The 21,879-nt window shown below is 44.4% G+C and overlaps 1 protein-coding gene across 5 annotated transcripts in view; it reads left to right on the top strand.

Moving 5' to 3' along the window:
* The window catches only part of arhgef6 (Rac/Cdc42 guanine nucleotide exchange factor (GEF) 6), a 42,111-nt gene that overhangs the window by 17,517 nt on the left and 2,715 nt on the right, over positions 1-21,879 (top strand). For 2 of the 5 annotated variants that reach the window (XM_010901469.5, XM_020045917.3), the window contains exons 12-21: positions 323-469; positions 2,467-2,553; positions 2,643-2,724; positions 7,741-7,856; positions 11,453-11,641; positions 16,138-16,158; positions 19,346-19,442; positions 20,872-20,958; positions 21,087-21,186; positions 21,804-21,858. In XM_010901469.5, coding sequence (XP_010899771.2) covers positions 323-469; positions 2,467-2,553; positions 2,643-2,724; positions 7,741-7,856; positions 11,453-11,641; positions 16,138-16,158; positions 19,346-19,442; positions 20,872-20,958; positions 21,087-21,186; positions 21,804-21,858 — 981 coding nt within the window. The remainder of the gene's footprint in view (positions 1-322; positions 470-2,466; positions 2,554-2,642; positions 2,725-7,740; positions 7,857-11,452; positions 11,642-16,137; positions 16,159-19,345; positions 19,443-20,871; positions 20,959-21,086; positions 21,187-21,803; positions 21,859-21,879) is intronic. The other 3 variants (XM_010901470.5, XM_010901473.5, XM_010901471.5) reach the window with 3 other exon arrangements.

The following is a 21,879-nucleotide window of genomic DNA, read 5'->3' on the forward strand; positions in this document are numbered from 1 at the left end:
GGGGGTTGAGCATCCCAAAGGTTAAATTGTTCTTGTGGGTCCACCAGCCCTTTTCATGTATGTTATTTCTCTTAGATAGAAGGTGGTAATTGGGAGTGAGTTGGTTTAGTTTGTCTCTGAAAAGGGGAATCCCCCATCTGGTCCCAGTATGCTGTTGGTGCTATCTCACCTTTGAACGAGGAACAGTATTGTCATGGAAACGTTACGTTATAAAGTGACATTTTGTGCTTTTGTAAATGATGCCCAAATCTGGCTTAACGCTCTCCTCATGATGTCATTTTCACCACTCTCCCCGTATGACCAAACATCTGCCCCCTTTCAGACCCATTGTCAGGACCTGCGGAGGCGTAAGAACCTGGAAATCCAGATCCTGTCGGAGCCAGTGAGAGGCTGGGACGGAGAAGGCATGAAGTCTCTGGGCCAAGTAGCCTACATGTCTCAGGTCCACATGCAGAATGGGCCCAATGAGGTGAGGTTCACAGGGTTTACATAGTCACAGAACCAGAGTCTGCATTTCTCCACTAATGCTCCATTTTAGGACTTGAGAATGGTGAGCTGGTGCGCTGTCTGTGTGTTAGGGCAACGGCCCAGGAATAGTGCTACCACAAGGAGGTCACAGAAAACCAGAAAAGGGAAATAGGCTTGTTTACTTTGTTTGCTTGACAACCAGAAAATCTGATCGTTTGCTCAGCCACAGGCTATGAATCAATCCATAAGTTGTCGTATTTCAGCAATTGGTTTCAGCGTTCTGAAGTCACTGAAAGTATAATTTCCACATTATTTGGAGCGGGCACCATTGTTTCCATCCAACACGTTTTGGAGATGAGTCCAATATGCTGATTGTCACCCACATTATGCATATCTTGTTCAGATATCTGAATTAATTATGAATCAGAAACCCCAGACCGGCCAAATGTGGAGACAGCAGCCGTGCTATAGTGTTGTTTCTGTGTTGGGGTCATGTATGAGGATCTGAGGCTGAGAGGAACAGAACAAATTCCATTTTGAAATGACTGAACCTCTACAATACCGTTCAACAGTTTGGATTCTGCTGAACACTGTTCTGCTGATTAAAGAAGCAACAAAACTGTCTTTCTTTAGACTAGTTGAGTATCTGGAGCATCAGCTATTGTGGGTTAGATTACAGGCTCAAAATGGCCAGAAACATGGAACATTCTTCTGAATTTCGTTAGTTTACTCTTGTTCTGCGAAATGAAGGCTATTCCATGCGAGAAATTGCCAAGAAACTGAAGATTTTGTACAACGCTGTGTACTACTCCTTCCACAGAACAGCACAAACTGGCTCTAACCAGAATAGAGACAGGAGTGGGAGGCCCCGGTGCTCAAGTGAGCGAAAGGACAAATACATTAGAGTGTCTGGTTTGAGAAACAGACGCCTCACAGGTCCTCAACTGACAACATCAAAAAATAGCTCAGGCAAAACACCAGTCTCAACATCAACAGTGAAGATGCTAGCCGTCAGGATGCTAGTCTTCTAGGCAGAGTTGCAAAGAAAAAGCCATATCTCAGACTGAGCTGGGGCAACAAACCGTTAATCGTTAATTAGCAAAGTTAACATTTTTGTTAATGATTTAATGTTTAAGTTAACTGTAAAATTCGTTATTGGACTAATTCACTTTCATTATATTTAATTGCCGTTAACTCAAGTCCGCTAACCCCAAAACCTCATAGATATACATGTAAAACAAAGTCAATCTAATCTAAGATTATCTTTTCTTCAGTCTGGTATGGAGAACGAGACCAAATCCAATGCTTGCTGGGCTGAATACTAGATGCTATTTTCTTAGTCAAAAATGTAAGATTGCGTACTTATCTCAAAGCTTCAGTATTAAGGTCATCTGTGATTGGCCAACAAAGAAAGGCTCTCTAGTATATGTAAAATGGATTGGCTATTCATTGTTATGCTGGGGTGGGACCTTCCAAAATTGGAGAAACTTCAACATCACTTTGTTGCCTCACTTTGACGGAAAATAATGAATGTAATGTAATTTGACTTAGTCAGGAAGTCAGGAATCCAAAGGAAAAAATCACTTACAGTTAAAAAAAATAACTAATGCAACCGTTAAAAATACCCAAAAAAGACTTCTTTTTTATTTTTCACACATAACTGATTAAGGGTTATCAAAGTTAACTTTTTGATAACTGTGCCCAGCTATGCTCCGACTGGCCAATAAAAAGAAAACATTAAGATGGGCAAAAATAACACCGACACTGGACAGAAGAAGACTGGAAACAAGTGTTATGGACAGATCAGCCTATTCCCGGTTTTCTATACCCTTTTGGCTGGTTGTCATTTGCTGGTATTTCTGACACTGAGACATTTTATGTCCATCTGCCCCAAGTTCCCGGACAGCCGTGTCGTCTACCTGTCAGTATGAGTATTCTCATTCGTGTCTCTGCATCAGTCCTAGACGCCGTTTGTGTTTTAATGTGTGTTCTCCACAGGACAAAGAGGAGCGCTACCTCATGATGTTTCCCAGTGTGCTGGTCATGCTGTCCGCTAGTCCACGAATGAGTGGCTTCATCTACCAGGTAAACAACCAGGACCCGTCTCAGTGTGTCCCACATTTTGCATTGCGTCCACGGTGTCACCCTCCTCTCGTCGGTCTCTGTGTCCCCAGGGAAGACTGCCCCTGACAGGCTGCACAGTCTCCAGGCTAACGGAGGACCCAGACATTGGCAACTACGCTTTTGAGATCACAGGTTGGTTACACAGGGAGCAGAATATCATGCCTCATTCTGAACAATGAAATTAATGTGACACGCAACATCTATGTAGTAATTAATAAATATATGAATAAAAAATAATACAGAAAATACAAAATATACATTTCAATAGTGACTGGAAGCAATTTCAAGTAATGTAGAAATGGGAATATGGACACAAATCTTAGATATTATAAATCTAAGTGTTGTAGTGCCTATATGGATACTTTAAAATGTGCAAATGTACATAGAAAGAGACAAGGACATATGAAGTGTTCATGTGACCAAGAGACCAATGTTGCTGGTTGAGTAGTCTGGGGGTAAAAACTGAGTCTGGAAGTGCATGCCCCGATGCTCCGTGCTTTCATCAGGCATCGTGTATATGGTAGATGCCTTGCACGGAGGGGAGATCAATCAATCAATCAATCAAATTTTATTTGTAAAGCGCCTTACAGCAGCCAAAAGGTGCACAAGGCGCTTTCCATTAAAAGCTTCAGTAGACAACAGAATATAAAAAATATTAAAACATATAAAAATATAAGATAAATAAAGAAAATCTATATGTACATATATACACCCACATACACATACATACACATACATACACATAAAATATATAAAATGAGCAGTCGAGTCAGAGATTACGTGTTAAAAGCCTGTCTGAACAGATGTGTTTTCAACTGCGCTTTAAAAACACTGAACACGGTAATGTTACGCAGGGATGGTGGTAAAGCGTTCCACAGAGTTGGGCCCTGAACTGCAAATGATCGGCCTCCAAACTTTTTGTATTTGAATTTGGGAACGACCAGAGAGGTGTGTTCAGAGGAGCGGAGAGCTCTAGCAGGTTGGTAGACCGTTACTAATTCGGCGAGGTAGGCCGGGGCCAGACCATTGATGGCCTTGAATGCAAACAGCAGGACCTTGTACTCCACCCTAAACCGCACCGGAAGCCAAGAGATGGCAACCGATGATGCGTTCCGCAGACTTCACCACCATCTGGTACTGCTGTACCAGGCAGTAATGCAGCCTGAGAGGATGCTCTCAATGGTGTACCTGTAGAAGTTGGTGAGGGCTTTTGCAGACACGCCAAACGTCTTGAGTCTGTATAGGTGCTTTTTGGCAGTTTTTACCACTGAATCTGCTTGCCTGGACCAGGTGAGGTCATCCTTGATGAACACACAGAGGAACTTGATGTCAGAGACCCTCCACTTCAGCTCCATCGATGTGTGGGGGGGGCATGACCCCCTTCTGCCGCTTCCTGAAATCCATGATCATCTCCTTAATCTTGCAGACGATAAGAGAGAGGTTGTCATGGCACCATGTAGCCAAGTCACTTACCTCCTCTCTGTATTCGGTCTCATCGTTGTTGGAGATGATCCAATAGTGTTGAATGCTGAGCTGTAGTCCACAAACAGCATCTTCACGTATGTGTTGCCCTTTTCCAGATGGGAGGGGGCAGTGTGTGCAGTCAGGGCGATGGCGTCATCTGTAGATCTATTGGGGCGGTACGCAAATTCAAGGGGGTCTAGAAAGGTGGAGCAGATGGGAGTTCTGACCAGCTACTCGAAGCACTTCATGATAATGGAGGTCAGTGCTACAGGGCAGTAGTCATTCAGGCAGGTGATGGAAGGTTTCTTTGGTACAGGAACAATGGTGGTCTGTTTGAAGCAGGACGGGACTACAGACAGAGACAGGTAGAGGTTGAATATATAGGTGAAAACTGCTAGCTGGTCGGCTCACCCTCTGAGGTCACGGCCTGGAATGCCATCTGGGCCTGGCGACTTCCGAGGGTTCACTCTTTTAAAAACTCTCCTCATGTCAGTCATGGTTAGGGACAGAGTGTAGTCATTCTGGTCCTCAGCAAGCCTTTTGGTTGCAGAAAGTCCTGAAATTGACCCTCAGGACGACCTAATCGATGCACTTGGGGATACATGTTGAGACAGTGTCTGTGGTTTCATCAATGTCTCCATCAGCTGCAAAACAAAACCTCTACCAGTCTGGTCTCGAAGCAGTCCTGGAGAGTAGTAATGGATTCCTCATTCCAGCGTTGAACTGTCCTAAAAACCGGTTCTTCTTGTTTTAGTGGTTGTTTGTAGATTGGAAGGAGAAGAATGGAGGTGTGGTCCACCTTATCAAAGGCCAGGCAGGGGAGGGGTTTGTAGCTGTTCTGTATTTTTGAATAACAATGATCAAGAGTCTGATCCCCACAGGTAGGAAAGTTAATGTGCTGTTGGTATTTCGGTAACATTTGCCCTGTTGAAGTCACTAACAAAATAAAAGCTGCCTCACGGTGACTGTCCTCCACTCTATTAATTACTCTGTATAGGTCCTCTAGCGCGCACGTTTTATCCCCCTGCAGGGGTACGTAGACTGCTTTGGTTATAGCAGAGCTGAATTCCTACGGAAGGAAGAAGGACCATACCTTTACAGTTATGAGCTCCCGGTCTGGTGAACAGCATGTTGAAAGCACTGCAACATCCGAACCTCAGTGAGAGTCAACCATAATGCTGACCCTCCGCCTCCACGTTTACCTGACTCTGACATTCTGTCCGGCTGGTGGATGGAAAAACCAGCTGCGGTATTGGCCAAGTCTGGCACCACAGGGTTTAACCAAGTCTCAACACAACAGTTCTTATTGTCCCGCTGGAAGTACATTTGTGTGTAGTTCATCCTTTTTATTGTCCAGATTGAATGAGCAAATGAACACATTTCCAAAAGTGAGTGACCGTAATGTAACCGAATGTAACTCTGGTTATATGAGTGGATTTAGCAGAGGAGCCCGGTTTTAGCAGAGGGTTGTCAGGTTGAATGAGTAGAGCGGCCAGCCAGGGGGAGGTGACGAGAGCTCCTTCCGTCCCTCGTCTGTCTTCTTGAAAGAAGCTATGGCAGTGTGAACAGCATCACTGAATAAGCCCTCCTGGGACAGAGGGGTGCGTTCAGGAGGGGTGCGTTCAGGAGGGGTGCGTTCAGGAGGGGTGCGCGATCGGCATCGCGTAAGGAGGACAAAGACAGCCACAGGTGACGGAGTCTGACCAGGGAAGAAGCCACTGTGCGTCTGGCGAACCGTCTGGGCCTGGTTAAGGTGGAGGATAGTCTTTACCCACTACCTCTTCGACGCTACGTGACGATGGAGTAGGAGAACGGTCTAAAATATGGGAGGCCGCCGACGCAAGGAGAGCAACGTTGTTCGCCGTGGCCAGGGCCTGTGATCCCAGGACGTAAGCTTTATCCCGTAGCTGCCCCGTGTGGCGGTCCTTGGTGGATGGCAAGGCAGGCTTCTTCCCCGACCAGCCCCAGGAAGGCAGGAAATGCGCAGCCAACTCGAGCTGAATAGGAGGGATGGCCGAGCTGATGGGAGTCTGACTACCGTAGACTCTGGTGAAGGTAGCGTAGGATTTCACCGGAGCTCTGGCAGAAGCTGGAGAGGACCAGGAACTCTCGGCGAAGGCTTTAAAACCACAGACCTCCGGCGCCGGGGAGTCCACCGGTTTGACACGTTCCGCCCAGGAGACGAAGGACATGTCGGAATGTTCCTTCGGTGTCAGCAGGGGCAGCTGAATGCGTAGTGCTGCTCTCTCAATCATGCCTGCAAACACCACACGGAGAGGGGGCGGGTGGAGGGCAGCAGCAGAGGAGAGGTCGTCATCCAGCACGAGACCCGCCACCACGACCCACGTGAGAAGGGAGCGGGTCTTTCTGAGTCAGGGGACTTGGGTCCTGTGTAGGAGCGTCCTCCTCAGACATCGTCGTCGGCAAAGCCGCGCTGGAGGAGCAAGCCGGGGGGTCGGTGAGACCCTTGCGCCCGTGGGCAGGTCCCAGGCAGGAAACACACAAACGATGAGGATTTTTCTTCATGTTGAGACGTCGAACGAAAGAATGGCGACAACAAAAGTTCTCAGGCTGTAGAGCAATAATAATAAGTAATCAGTAGACACTCAGCAAGCGTTTACTGAATAAAGAGGGAGGGCGTTCTCTGGGCTCACAGGGCCTATATAGAGGCAGGTGTGCCCTGATTGGCTGTCGCATCTTGCATAATGAGTTTTCAGTACGGCCGCTTACACGGCTTGGGTAAACCACTAGGAGCTAAAGCCCTTCTAGGGGGCGGAGCTCCACGACATAACAAGCGTAACTAATGTAGCAAAATCCTGTTTGAATTCCCACACAAGTGAGCCTATCAGCGGCTAAATGTATTATGAAATATCATATCATTGTTTTAAAAAGGGAAATTATAAAAATGATTTCATAACGTGTCACTTAAGATAATATATTTATTGAATTATTTCATGTTTACCCTTTTGGTCCTCCATATTGGTCCTTCATAAGAATCAAAAGTAAATCGTGTTTGTTGCCTTGAGTTAGTTCCAGCCTCTAAACTAGACTACGAGTGGCTTGTTGAGTTGCACAGTGCATTTTGGTATCAGTAGTTCTTTGAGTGATTACCAACCATACATTTGAACAGCAGAAGTACTAAAACCACAGGAGTTCTAGTTTTCTGTGTTGAAATTGTTAAACGCACTAATTTATTATACATTTGTTCAACTATATTTTTAGTCACATGTGCCATTGAAATTGTTGCACTATAGTGGCCTGCTATGCATCGAAGCGTTTATCCAATGTTATGTGTTTTCCTGTGCTACCTGCATAGATGCTGAGTTAATAAAGGTTAACTTTTGATATTCAGACTTATCTTGTTTATCTGTGGTAAACTACATTTTTTGGATGCCATGCTTAAGTTTTACATCCGTTCGGGACTTGCAAGCTGTCAAGGTGGGTGTTTATGGTGCCAGACATGTGGGATTTATGAAACTGCAAACTGGGTTACCTACACATACCTGGAGGTAACCTAGCCTGAAACTTCCCAGCAAACTGGGTTACTCTCACCGACCTGGAGGTAACCTAACCTGAAACATTACGGAAAACTGGGTTACGCGCACCGACCTGGAGATAGCCTAACCTGAAACTTCTCAGCAAAATTCAACCTACTGAGAGTGTGTTTGTGCGTGTGTGTTGCAGGTGGCGTGATGGATCGCATCACAGTGTTCTGCAGTAACCCCCAGGAGCTGCAGGACTGGCTGGACCATCTCCACTCTTACACCAAAGGAGCAAGCCCTGGTGGCACAATCATCAGGGTAAAGACATCACACACACAGCAAAAAAACAAATTATTCACAAGTTCCGTTTACTCTTAAGGGCAGGAAGTGTAGTTGTGTGTGGAGAATGTTTGCTGATCAAAATGTGTCAGTTCTTTGGAGGAAGACGGGTGTCATCAAAGGACATCAAGTCCGTTGTTTATTTTAGCTACAACCACAAAGTGTCAAGACAGCTTCAGAATGTTGGAAGTATTATAATAACTTGTGAAGTCAAATTATGAAATTGTTAATGTGTTATTTACTATCATTTTTAAAGTTATTAACTATACTTTAACAACTACATAGTTTTACTTCACAGATATGGATTTATTATAACAAACTGCCGTTTGCTATCGCACGAGTGAAATGCTTGAACGTTGCAAATTAATGTGACACATCCTTTTTGCTACTTATCACTGTAATTGCCTCCATTTATGATCATGGAGTTGTGAGGTAGGCAGTTCAACTACTGGTGGACCCTTCTGTATTCATTCCAACTGTCTGCATCTCTGCTATTTCCTTTGGTGTTTTTCTCTTTATATCGTCCCCTGACTCCATCCTCTCCATCCTCTCGCTTTTCTCAGGTTGACTATACAATCTAAAGTTGACTGTAATATAATTAAATTTGTACTTATTTTAACAGAAAAAATTATATACATTTAAGAATATTAGTATATTTTCTTTTCTAACTAATTTACACAATTCCCCTGTTCAAAACGCTTCAGCGCTCCATAGCTGCTATGCCGCACCTGTTAGTGTCTGCAAAAGCTGACTTGGTGTCTGTCTCCACTGCCTTAGCTTCGCTTAGAAATCACATACTTTAGACTATTGTATTTGACAAAAATATTAATATTAGAACATTTTATAAAATTAAAAGTTCTCTTTCATCATAGCCCATCCATCCATCTTCTTCCGCTTATCCGGGGCCGGGTCGCGGGGGCAGCAGTCTAAGCAGGGATGCCCAGACTTCCCTCTCCCCAGACACTTCCTCTAGCTCTTCCGGGGGGACACCGAGGCGTTCCCAGGCCAGCCGGGAGACATAGTCCCTCCAGCGTGTCCTAGGTCTTCCCCGGGGTCTCCTCCCGGTGGGACGGGACCGGAACACCTTCCCAGGAAGGCGTTCCGGAGGCATCCGAAAAAGATGCCCAAGCCACCTCAGCTGACCCCTCTCGATGTGGAGGAGCAGTGGCTCTACTCTGAGCTCCTCCCGGGTGACCGAGCTTCTCACCCTATCTCTAAGGGATCGCCCAGCCACCCTGCGGAGAAAACTCATTTCGGCCGCCTGTATCCGGGATCTTGTCCTTTCGGTCATGACCCAAAGCTCATGACCATAGGTGAGAGTAGGAACGTAGATTGACTGGTAAATCGAGAGCTTCGCCTTGCGGCTCAGCTCTTTCTTCACCACGACAGACCGATACATCGACTGCATTACTGCAGAAGCTGCACCGATCCGTCTGTCAATCTCCCGTTCCATCCTTCCCTCACTCGTGAACAAGACCCCTAGATACTTAAACTCCTCCACTTGAGGCATCATAGCCAGTATGCAAAAAGGCTTGTTGCATTTTGGCACCTAATGTAAGCTAGCAAACTGACCCAACAGGCTGACAGACAAGGATAAGCTAGCTAGCTACCTACCCGCACATAAAAAACATCTGCATTATGTTGCTGCACTTGTCAGATACTCCCTCAAGAGACTGTTGACGTTTATCTCTGACTTTCTCCGAACCACCCTTTCTCTTCCTTTCCATTTTAACAACATATATGTTAAGAGCCGCATATAAAATTAAAAAAACTTAAGATATTGACCAATCCCGTTCTCCAAAACTGTTGGACAAATTCAATTATGCACGGGTCACACCTGCTCTCCCTGAAATATTGGTTCGGTCCATGTGAGTAGCCGTTGTGTAGACCGCTGTGTAGACCGCTGTGTAGACCGCTGTGTAGACCGTTGTGTAGACCGCTGTGTAGACCGCTGTGTAGACCGCTGTGTAGACCGCGGTGTAGACCGCGGTGTAGACCGCGGTGTAGACCGCTGTGTAGACTATGGTGTAGACTATGGTGTAGACCGCTGTGTAGACCGCTGTGTAGACCGTTGTGTAGACCGTTGTGTAGACCGTTGTGTAGACTATGGTGTAGACTATGGTGTAGACCGCTGTGTAGACCGCTGTGTAGACCGCGGTGTAGACCGCGGTGTAGACCGCGGTGTAGACCGCGGTGTAGACCGCGGTGTAGACCGCGGTGTAGACCGCGGTGTAGACCGCGGTGTAGACCGCGGTGTAGACCGCTGTGTAGACCGCTGTGTAGACCGCTGTGTAGACCGCTGTGTAGACCGCTGTGTAGACTATGGTGTAGACCGCTGTGTAGACCGCTGTGTAGACCGCTGTGTAGACTATGGTGTAGACCGCTGTGTAGACTATGGTGTAGACCGCTGTGTAGACCGCTGTGTAGACCGCTGTGTAGACCGTTGTGTAGACCGCTGTGTAGACCGCTGTGTAGACCGCTGTGTAGGCCGCTGTGTAGGCCGCTGTGTAGGCCGCTGTGTAGGCCGCTGTGTAGGCCGCTGTGTAGACCGCTGTGTAGACTATGGTGTAGACCGCTGTGTAGACCGCTGTGTAGACCGCTGTGTAGACTATGGTGTAGACCGCTGTGTAGACTATGGTGTAGACCGCTGTGTAGACCGCTGTGTAGACCGCTGTGTAGACCGCTGTGTAGACCGCTGTGCGCCGCAGAGATGGAAACGGGGAGGGAGAATTGAAGTCAGGCCGAGTGGCCCACTTCAGTTGCCATGAGTGGTTGCTGGGCGGCTCACGTAAGTTGGTTCGGCCAGGCTCACGTAAGTTGGTTCGGCCAGGCTCACGTAAGTTGGTTCGGCCAGGCTCACGTAAGTTGGTTCGGCCAGGCTCACGTAAGTTGGTTCGGCCAGGCTCACGTAAGTTGGTTCGGCCAGGCTCACGTAAGTTGGTTCGGCCAGGCTCACGTAAGTTGGTTCGGCCAGGCTCACGTAAGTTGGTTCGGCCAGGCTCACGTAAGTTGGTTCGGCCAGGCTCACGTAAGTTGGTTCGGCCAGGCTCACGTAAGTTGGTTCGGCCAGGCTCACGTAAGTTGGTTCGGCCAGGCTCACGTAAGTTGGTTCGGCCAGGCTCACGTAAGTTGGTTCGGCCAGGCTCACGTAAGTTGGTTCGGCCAGGCTCACGTAAGTTGGTTCGGCCAGGCTCACGTAAGTTGGTTCGGCCAGGCTCACGTAAGGCCCAGCCCACCAGGAAAAGTCCCGAACCTCCCAATGGCCAGGCCGCCCCTGGCGCCAGTAGCAATAAAAGGGTTGGCTTTATTATAGCTAGCATCTCATGTACTATTGATAGTTAGTCAGCTTTCAGCTATCAGGTTCAAACTAGTCTTTCAGGTCAACAAAACAAGGAAAAAAATATTTATGGATAGAATGCTTACACCTGTTTAAGTCTTTCTACATAGACTTGGTCGTGGTGTGAACTGTAGATGCCCTCATCTTGAATGTCCACTGTACTGTACACATGAACAACAGTTGCACTGAACCTTTCACATGCTGTCATGGTCTGTTTCCACGGCGATGGACTGTGTAGAATGAGGGAGGAAAGACAATCAGCGTGGTGGGTACCCCCGGTCATCAGTCCCACCTGCCCAGCTTCAGCGCCCCTGGCCAGGCCAACCGGGGGCCCCTGGAGCCCCTAAAGACCCCCAAGCCCTGGTCCCTGAGCTGCCTGCGCCCCGCCCCACCTCTCAAGCCCTCGGCTGCACTGGGTTATAAGGAGGTAAGCCAACCAAGACCTGTGGAAAATCTGCTCTACAAATTATTTATTATTCGTCTTTGTCATCATTGTTCTTGGGTGTTCCTCACTTTTGATACTGGAGAGCTGCAGTGTGTGTAGGGTTTTGTTCCATTCTTGCACAAACCCCTGCAGATTCTGCTAATCAAGGTCTTGACAATAGGTGGAATGCATGCTGTCAAAAGCCTCCTTATACTAAGTACCCACAGAGCATTGGTTGAAGATCTTGATTTTTCTAAACATCTAACTCTTGATAGGACCATGGAAAGTCTTAAATTCAGCTTTGTTTGTGTGGGTGATGTGATTAGCAGAGACTAAAAGTGGTCCCAGAGGTTTTGGAATGACAGTAAACAAGTACTGGGGGGGTTTCTGAAGTGGATGTAGTAATTCTGGTAAAGATGTGTATTTCTCTAGAGGTCATGTCGACCTGGGGGTGTGCAGCAAACCGCTACAGCTGTTATTTCACAGGTTTTTTCCCCCTGCAGTTTCACATTTTGGGCTCTCCTGACCAAATAGAATGTTTTGTTTACTTTCTAAGTGAAAGAGAAGCTAACAGCCTCTGCAGCGAAACAGACCTCCACTTGACATTTCTACAAATTGTTGTGCACTGTTGCTGCTTTTTTCTGTATGTAATGGCCACACTTCCAGATCTGCTACTGTAACATTTTTCTCAGAACTTCACGGACTCGTTAAGCCCTAATCCAAGTCATGTGGTTACAACTCCAGACCTTAAAAACTCTCTGACTCTTCAAACCTGTCGGGGTGCAGCTGATGGAGGATTATGATGCCAATTTTATTGATCAGGAAATACAGAGACTAAATTCTCTTGGCACAATTTAACAGGTTTATTAATTATTTGCAAATAAGAGAGACGCGTCAAGCGCTTACAAACATAATTTCCACAACAGGATCAAAACATTTAAATAACTGACTGTTACAAAGCAAGGGAGACTATACAAATATCCAAACACTCTCTGCCTGCAATTTCCACTGTCTAAAATGTCATCAACAAATGGACCTTCAGGGGAACTTCTCAGAAATGCTTGTGGTCTAGTTAAATTAGATTAGATTCAGACAATATTCAGTTTTATTGTCATTGAACAGTACAAGTATAGTACAAAGAAGTTGTATCTAACCAGAAGTGCAAATAGAAAGGGCAGGAAATGTACAAGTATTAGGTATAGTGGATGTTACAAGTGGAATGTATAGATGTGCAATGCGGGCAAATACACTGCTAATGGCAATTATAAATTAACAATGAATGCAAATAGGGGAGGGTGAAAAATGTACAAGTATTAAAGTTTATGGATGTACATGTGGGAAACGAAAAGGTGTGCAATGAGACAAATGCAAGTAAAAATGGCAATTCTGACTGTGCAAAAAAAAATGCAAGTACCGTAGCACTTCCAAATGTGCAGTGCAGGCAACTTGAAGGTGCAAGGTGGCATGTGCAACTGATATGCAGGTGTAGCAGCAATGAGGTTCCCGAGGTAGACACGTACATGGAACAACTGGGAACTTACGTAGGAACGCAAAGCAAAACCGTAAAGGACGTGCAGGAAGGTTCTGCTGGCGTGGGACAAATGGTGCACCAGTCAGTGGTGCAGTGTTGCACAAACATGATCTGCATGGAAGCGTCATCAGAAGAACCCATAGCTGCATCTCTTCACAAAAGTCAGTGTGCAGTGCAACAAAATGTTTGGAGAAAAAAGGAGAAGCATTTCAAGAAAAGAACACCTTGCCTACTCCTAAACATGGGGGTGGGGATATTCAGATTAGGAAATATTGTGCAGGTAGAGGGAAGAAACCGAGTTTAGGGGTTTGGATTGGCCTTCACAGTCCCTGTAATTTTACACTATTTATAATCTCTGTGTAGGTCTCAAACAGTGCATGCAAGACGACCTATGATTGTTTCTGAACTTGAAGTGTTCTGAAGGGAAGAGTGAGGGGGAATCCTAAATTGAGAATAGAAAAACTGTTAGTTGGCTACAAGAAACATTTAGAAGCTGTGATTTCTGACAAAGTGGGTGTTACTATTTTGCATGTGCAACATTTACAGTTTTTTCCCCCCCAATCTGTTGAAATCAGCAAGTACATATTAACTGTGCTTTAAAGTGTGCATATCTTTGTCACGTTTAAGTATATTCGCTTCCAAGGAATTGTTAACTTCTTTTCACATAAAAAATCAACACAACAGGGGTGTCCAAACCTTCCCAAACAAATTTCAACCAAAAGTTGTTATTTGTTGAGATTTCACTCTTCTAAAACCTGGCCAGGCCCAATGATGACAGCTTTTTCAATAAAGTTGAGTAATCTACTGTACTGAACTCCTTTGACAGATCAACAAACACAGCTTAATTTCTCGTCTAAGGCTTTGACAATATAGTTACCAACCAGTGTAGCTGCTGTGATAGTACTGTGCCTAGGTCTGAAACCAGATTGAAATCAGTTCAAATGGATTTCGTGATTAAAAAGGAAAGTAACTGTTTGTTTACCAGTGCCTCCAGGATTTTAGCAATGGATGACAATGCAGAAATAGTGCGTTAGTTATCATCTAGTGTCCCCACCCTTATGCAGTGGGAACCTATAAGGGGTTTTCCAGACTTTAGGGGTAACGCTCAAAATGATTTCTAGATAAAAATAAGTGTGTTAGAGCTCCAGACATAATTGGAGCTGCACTAGTCAGGGCCAAAGTTTTCTTGACTTAATTACTAAGATTTAAATTCAACTGAACATGCCATTTCCTGAAGAAAAGGCAAAAAAATATTGTACCAAACAACTAAAGATGGCTGCAGTTCAGGCCTGGCAGAGGATCACCAGAGAAGAAACCCAGCATCTGGTGGAATCATTGGGTGGTAGACTCCAGGTAGTTATTGCATAGAAACTATTCAATTGAATACTTTACATACATTTTTAATTTCATATGAATCTGTCCTACTACCTTTGGTGTCCTAAAATCGGGGGAATCTGAACAGTACCCTTTGGAATTCTACACCCCCATGGTAAAGATGAGGAAAAATGTCTATCAAAAAATGTAATTGATGTTCATCAGCTTAATCTTACTCAGAATATGAGAGAAATGTAAACCTTTTAGATGAGGTAAAAATGATGAGGTAAAAAAAATCTTCAGCCTGTCCACAACCCCAAGAAACAAAAAGAGAGGAAATATTAAATAATTATAACCGTTATTTTTGACCACCCAATTATCCCTTATTTGTTGATGGACAAAAATAAACATTTTTGAGGATACAGGTTTAAATCCGACCAGGACTACTACAAGACGACCCCCAAATAAGAAATGGTTTTGCAAGTGGTGGCCACAGACAATTGCTCTCTCCTAATCCGTCCTGAGTGATTCTTCTCTAGTTTTACATTTTGCTAGTGTCCTTGTCACTACTGGTATCCTGAGGCGGTACCTGCAGCTCATTCAGGTTGCACAGACAGTCCAGCTCCTCCAGGATGGCACATCCATACGTGCCGTTGCAAGAAGGTTTGCTGTGTCTCCCAGTACAGTCTCAAGAACATGGAGGGGATAACAGGAGATGGGCCGTTACACAAGCAGAGCTGGACAGGGCCGTAGAAGGCATCAACCCAGCAGCAGGACCGGTATCTGTTCCTTTATGCGAGGAGGAACAGAAGGAGCACTGCCAGAGCCCTACAAAATGACCTCCAGCAGGCTGATGGTGTGCATGTTTCTGACCAAACTGTCAGAAACAGACTCCACGAGGGCCTGACGTCCTCTAGTGGGACCTGTGCTCACAGCCCAGCACCATGCAGCTCGATTGGCATTTGCCAGAGAACACCTGAATTGGCAGGTTTGTCATTGGTGCTCTGTTCTCTTCACAGGTGAGAACAGGTTCACACTGAGCACGTGACAGACGTGAAAGAGTCTGGAGACGCCGAGGTGAACATTATGCTGCCTGAAACATCATTCAGCATTGTTTGGCGGTGGGTCAGTGATGGTCTGGGGAGGCATATCTCTGGAGTGTTTCACTGACCTCCACGTCCTAGCCAATAGGAAACTGACTGCTGTTAGGTGTACTGGGATGAAATCCTCAGACCCATCATCAGAACCTACGCTGGGGCAGTGGGCCCTGGGTTCCTCCTGGTGCAGGACAATGCCCGGCCTCATGTGGCCAGAGTGTGTAGGCAGTTCCTGGCTGATGAAGGCACTGATGCCATTGACTGAAGAAACTTCCCTGGGGGGTTTTACTTGACAATAAGACATCCTGTGTGCCCCCAGGATGAAGTCAGCCAGCTGCTGGGGATCTCTGCCCATAGACCATGCATGAATCACCCCCCCCCCCCTTCTATATTGGTCTCTTTTCTCTGTGGAATCATCACATCGTTTTCTTCACACTACAGGATGGTGGATGCGCAGCACGGAAATGTTTACTGCTCACCCTGTTCTATCTTTTCTCACAACATATTTTTCTCATACACATCTTTTCTTCTCTCTCCCCCCATACTGGCTTCTGTAGAGGATGTCTTATATCTTAAAGGTAAGACTGGATCACTCTCTCTCTTTGTGGATGTGTGTGTGCTTTTCTGTGCTAAAGGGGCATGTCATGACTTTCTTTGCTTCTTCGTTCCCCTCTTCCTTTGTTGTGATCTTGTTGGTTTCCTGTGGTTGCTGAGGCCTTGTCTGTCATCTGTCACCCCTCCTAACCCAGAGCTTCAACCTCTCATCTGTTTTCTAGGTAAAACTAAGCCTTTTCTAGATAACAGATGCAGAATAATTCCACTACACCGACACAACACCTGCCCGTAGCATCTTTTGATGCTATTTTTTTTTTTATCATGTTGAATTTGTCATAGGTTTTTATTATGGAAAAAAAGTGTGTTTTTGTGTGTGTTTGTGCTTAATTTTGCAGCTTCTGCATTTAGTTTGAGTCTGATTTATCCAAACATGTTCTGCTTCCTCTGGGTTTTGGACTGGTTAATTTCAAAACCTATTTGATAGGGTCCATTATCTGTCAGGGCATGAGAAATAATGTTCCTTTTCTTCCAGTTTCAAACCAGTGAATTAATTGGCTCAGAATTCAGTAGCCTTACATGCCTCTGTGTTAATTCCCATGACGACCTCGTGAATTTGGTGTGAAAACCAAGGCAGTTAGGGTTAAACTGGAAGAGGCTGATGATTTGCATAACATTGTTGCCTAGAGACCAATGCATGGTCTTTCTTTCTGTGGTGAGAAAAAGTAACTACATGAGAACTAGACAATATTCACACTCTGCTCTGATTGACATGAGACCGCAACTCTCACATCTCCAGTTTAACACTTGAACATTTGTTTCCTTTAGGGCACACAAAGGTACGTAGTAAAGCAAGTGAAAATGAAGCCATGTCATGCCATTTTTCCTGATTTCCAGTGTGTTGTGGCCTTTGTAGAATTAGACCCGAGGGAGGCTGCTTAATGTGTTCCTGATGAGTGAGAACACATTTACCAAATCTATGGCCTGTTACTGGTGTCTGATTGAATACTACACTAGATGTGTGCCTTTAATTTAGCCTCAGGGCTAGTATGCAGACCAATAACCAGAGTTGGGGAGTTACGGGTTACAGTAACTGTAATCCGTCTTGTCACCAACTAATATATTGTAATCGGATTGTATATTGTATAATCTGATTGTAATCGGCCACTTGATACTGGTTGTTTTGCGTCTCAGAAAATTACGTTCATTGGTTATCATTGGCAGCTGACGACATTGACTTTAAGCTAAGAGTGCAGGTGTATAATCAGTTTATTTCTTTCACTTGCGTTTTGAAAATCCATCGCTTATGGCCCAAATAATCACAAATTGCGTTCACGCGGGTAAAACCTATTTGTGTGCAGGTATTCACGATTGGGAACATGTATTTGTTTCTGCAACGTTTTGAAAATGTTGGTGGTTGTGGAGCAAAACAGACTACTGCAGATTTTGTCTACGAGCAAAAAGTTACAGATATCCAGTTTTTTTTTTTATATACAATAATGTCAATACCCTTTTTGGGAAATTGCCATTTATTTTTCAGCGATGTTTTGAAGCAATAAAAACATGAATAAAATACAGATAACAGAATGGAACACATCCTTATATTTTGGGTTATGTTCAGATAGTCTGATTCTGGAAGGTCAAGGTTTATTGGATTAATTGGAATGACTGAATATCTGACAGACCTTTAGCATGTAATGTACAGATGTAGCCCAATCATATTGATGTAGAAAGCAATGGTTTAGAAACCCTTTCCAAAGGCGCTGTACGAAACCCATAAGTTAAAATGCAAATTCTGTTTCTGGCCAGCTATGTAAACTCTAACATTGATTCATCCTGCAAAAGGTGTTCAATTTTTTATATGCAATTTGTATTTGTCTTCTAATGCCTCTTAATATGAAAGTAATCAAAGTAATAAGATTACGTTACTGCGTTTGAGTAATCGACTAGTGACGTTACTGATTACAAATGTGGAAAGGTAACTTCTAAAGGTAACGGATTCCATTTAAAAAGTAAGCAACCCAGCCTTGCCACTAACAGTGTAGCCTACTGCCACAAACAATGCAAACAAAGATAACACACATATACTGTGTCAAATACAGTCGCTGAAAAAGCTAACAAGAAACTTAGTGACAACTAATCTGCCTGTAGCCTCACAAAATATTTAAGCAACTTCCAAAAAGGCCCATTGAGCCAACATTAGCCTACCTGTGACATAAGAGGTAGGCTTTCAACACAAGCACATTGTCAGTTTATGAGCTGTGCGACATAATGTGAGTCAGTACAACTGGCACGCTTTTTTAGGAATTTATTATTCTCTTCTACTGTTGTAGAAGTCACACAAGCCTTCAGACAGGTTTGATTTGATGATCTTAGATCCTCTATTTGTCGGTGTCAAAGTGGCTGTAAGTATTGATCATTTGTGTGTTGTACGGACCTGTCAATGATCTGTCTTTGCATATCGTCTCTTAAAAGACACATTTTGCACCACCCTTTAGGCGGAACATTGTGCTGCTCAATGCTGCCTCCCTAATATCGTCATACTCATGCTGTGCTTTTATTACAATGTATCTTTCCACACATATTTTCAGGACCTTTGAAGCCTGCCAGTTTGTCTGTCTCTCATGCACACATTTTAGTTCTGGCAGCTTCCAGTTTACAGATACCTAAGCAGCTTGTGGCATTTTATTTGAAAAATTTACAGGTTTAGAGATATGATGGCTTTACAAATGTGATACAATTATGAGGGTTTACAATTAATTTGTCATTGTCTTAATTAGACAACTAATTTGTCATTGTCTTAATTGGTTAATGTGATTAATTGTGATCATCCTTGATCACAGAGTTTTTTTGTAAGAGTGAGACAGTTACGCTAACAACAAACTTACATTAAAGGACTTGTTCTTTCTGAAAATAAATATTTTTGAATTATACCAAGATTGTGTTTGTCAGGGAACAAAATTTGTTCTAAAGGATAGGTACATTTTGATTTTGTTCTGCATGCCCTGAGGCACATGACAAAGGTTTCTTTGGTTTCCTCTGCCTCATGCTTGTGCAGCACCTCAGACCGGATTTGTTTTGGCCTACGGGGGCGATGCATCTTACTGTTGGTTTGCGTTTCCTGGGATTTGTTGTCACCCTGGCCTGAAAGTGTGAATCACCACCTTTCCTGTGATGCTATTCTGTCTTCCTAACTGTTCCGTGTCACCTCAGCAGGACTCCAGTAAAAGCCCGGGGCCCATTAAGAAGTTCCTCCCAAAACGCAGACCAGAAAGAAAACCTTCCGACGACGAGTTCCTACTGCGGAAAAGTACGTTTTAGCGTTTCACTGCAGGAAATGATACATAATTGTCTCCACATTACAAGGGACAAGAAGCCTCAGCATAACCAATGACCAACTCTTCTCTCAACCCTTTGTGGAATTCTCTTTACGTAGCTGAAACACATGGCTCATATAGTTTATGGTAACTCGCACTTTCACAAGGCCCTCTGAAAAGGTGAGACTGAGTCAATTGCTCATCCAAAAAATTCCAGCTCCACCACATTGGTGATGAGTTTCAGGTCGTATTTCTCATATGAATTGGAGTCTGACTTGGCTGGTTCCTTCTCAACATTGCAAAAATGTTTGGATTAATAGACTAAATAAACCACAAATGAGACGTTATCAGTGAATACAGTCAGGTGAATAAAGGTGTACAGGCTAAAACAATATAGCATAAGTAACGTTTTTTCTCAGTGTTAACAAGAGTGTGAGTCGGTGATGTCTGCATTGCAGCGTTAGTAGTAACAGAGTCTGAATATGAATAGTGAAAATATAAGAGTAGAGGACCTTGGATGGGTGGGAACTTGGCCTCAGTGATGCAGTGCAGTGCAGTGTAGTGCAGGCTGTAATGCATCTGGTCACAGGATGCTGCAGAGACCCTGGAAGGCCCACTGAACTTCCTATTGTACCTTCTAGACAGTTGGTGTTGATTTTTCATGAATAATGCTCTGCAATGTGAAGGCTGAGGAACTGAAAATTGCTTACAGTCTCTACTGCTGTTGTCCTCGTTGTTTTTTGGTCAGGCCTGTAACCTGGGTTACGTCAGTAAAATTGGTGTCATGCGCCATGAATTTGCAAAGAGAAAACCAGAGTCAGTGAGGGGGCGGTGGCTTTGCCAATCTTCAGTCTGACCGTCACATAGACCATTATTGAATTGCACACTGTTTTTGTCCAAACTCTGTGCTCTGAGCTAGGTGACCAGTTTGGAGGGAACAATAGTGTTGAAGGATGATTTGTAGTCATTGAACAGCCTTCTGAAATAGGTGCCCTTCTCCAGGTTTGTTGAGTCTGTGTGAAAACCGATGGGAAGGCCCTGTACTGAAAATGATGCCATAGCCTCACCTAAAAACAAATCACATTGAATTTATATATGCCCATATGATTCATTAAGAGAAAAGCTTACTTTCCCTCATACAGTGATTTAATGATCAGTTGTTGGAAAGAAAACTATAGAATTGTACGTTGTAATTAATTATAGTTCATATTTTAAATAAATCTGGATTCTCTGGATAGTTGTTTGAAATGCCCTGCTGCGAGGAAAATACATTGGCCACTCTGAACCATACAACTGTAGAGATTCAGCAGTTTAGTCCGTTGGTCCGGACGGTCAGCCCGCATGTCCAGGTTTCAATATGGGGCCTGTTGTTTTAGTTTGAAGCTTCAGGACCACCTGGTGCCCATGTGTTTCCATTGACAGGTACAGCTGCTCTGGAAGAGGACGCCCAGATTCTGAAGGTGATCGAGGCCTACTGCGCCGGGGTCAGCATGCACCAGGCCAACAGCGGTGAGGCCGAGGATATGGGGGGGTGGTTCTTCAACATGTTCTGTGTGCTGTTAGTGTCTCTCAGCACATCCTAAGATGTGTGTAGGACACCTTCCATAGATGGACATAGCCATTGTGTCTGTCCACAGGGCTGCGGAAAGACAGTATACCTCAGGTCCTGTTACCGGAAGAAGAAAGAATCATCGTGGAGGAGATGAAGAGCAATGGGCAGACCATAATCGAGGAAAAGTAAGACTGATAACTTGAAAAAATGCATTTACTCAGCCTTCACATTGACATGTTGGCAAGTGGTTACTGTCTGTTATTGTTATCATATCCAAGGTTTAAGTAGACTACAGAGTTCACTAGGATACTTGTATATTTGTTGGTCTGTAAAACCTGATGAACAGTCATTCACTCTGACCCAACAATCCCTCCAATCTCAACACGCAGAATTTCTTTTTTCAAACAACATTTACATAGAAAGCTTTTTATCATTATTTTTAATTGCCATACTATTTGTGTAGAAATATCTTATTTTTTGCAACTAGGAATCAGGTTTAGTGCACTGGGTCTTTCAAATGACACGTGTGTTTTGGCATATTAGACTTTTTTTATTGTTGAAGTATCACCCAGACAGTGGAGATGGTTTCAGGTTTGTCTTGTGGGGTGTCTCACCAGAGCAGTCTCGTTCCCGCAGCCGGACAGCCAAATAGATCTCAGAAATGGATCCTGGATGATGCTTCAACAATGAACATAATGAACAGCAAACAATATTGTCTTGTCTGTTTGGTTGACTGCCTGCAACACTCAAATCCCAAAGGTTTTATGGATGAGATTGTCATCCCTTCTTTTCTGAATTGCAGAAGTCTAGTTGATGCTGTCTACGCTTTAAAGGATGAGGTCCATGAATTAAAGAAGGTACAATTTATAGAAATGTCA

The sequence above is a fragment of the Esox lucius genome, chromosome 4, assembly GCF_011004845.1.
Source record: "Esox lucius isolate fEsoLuc1 chromosome 4, fEsoLuc1.pri, whole genome shotgun sequence".
Taxonomy (NCBI): Eukaryota; Metazoa; Chordata; class Actinopteri; order Esociformes; family Esocidae; genus Esox; species Esox lucius.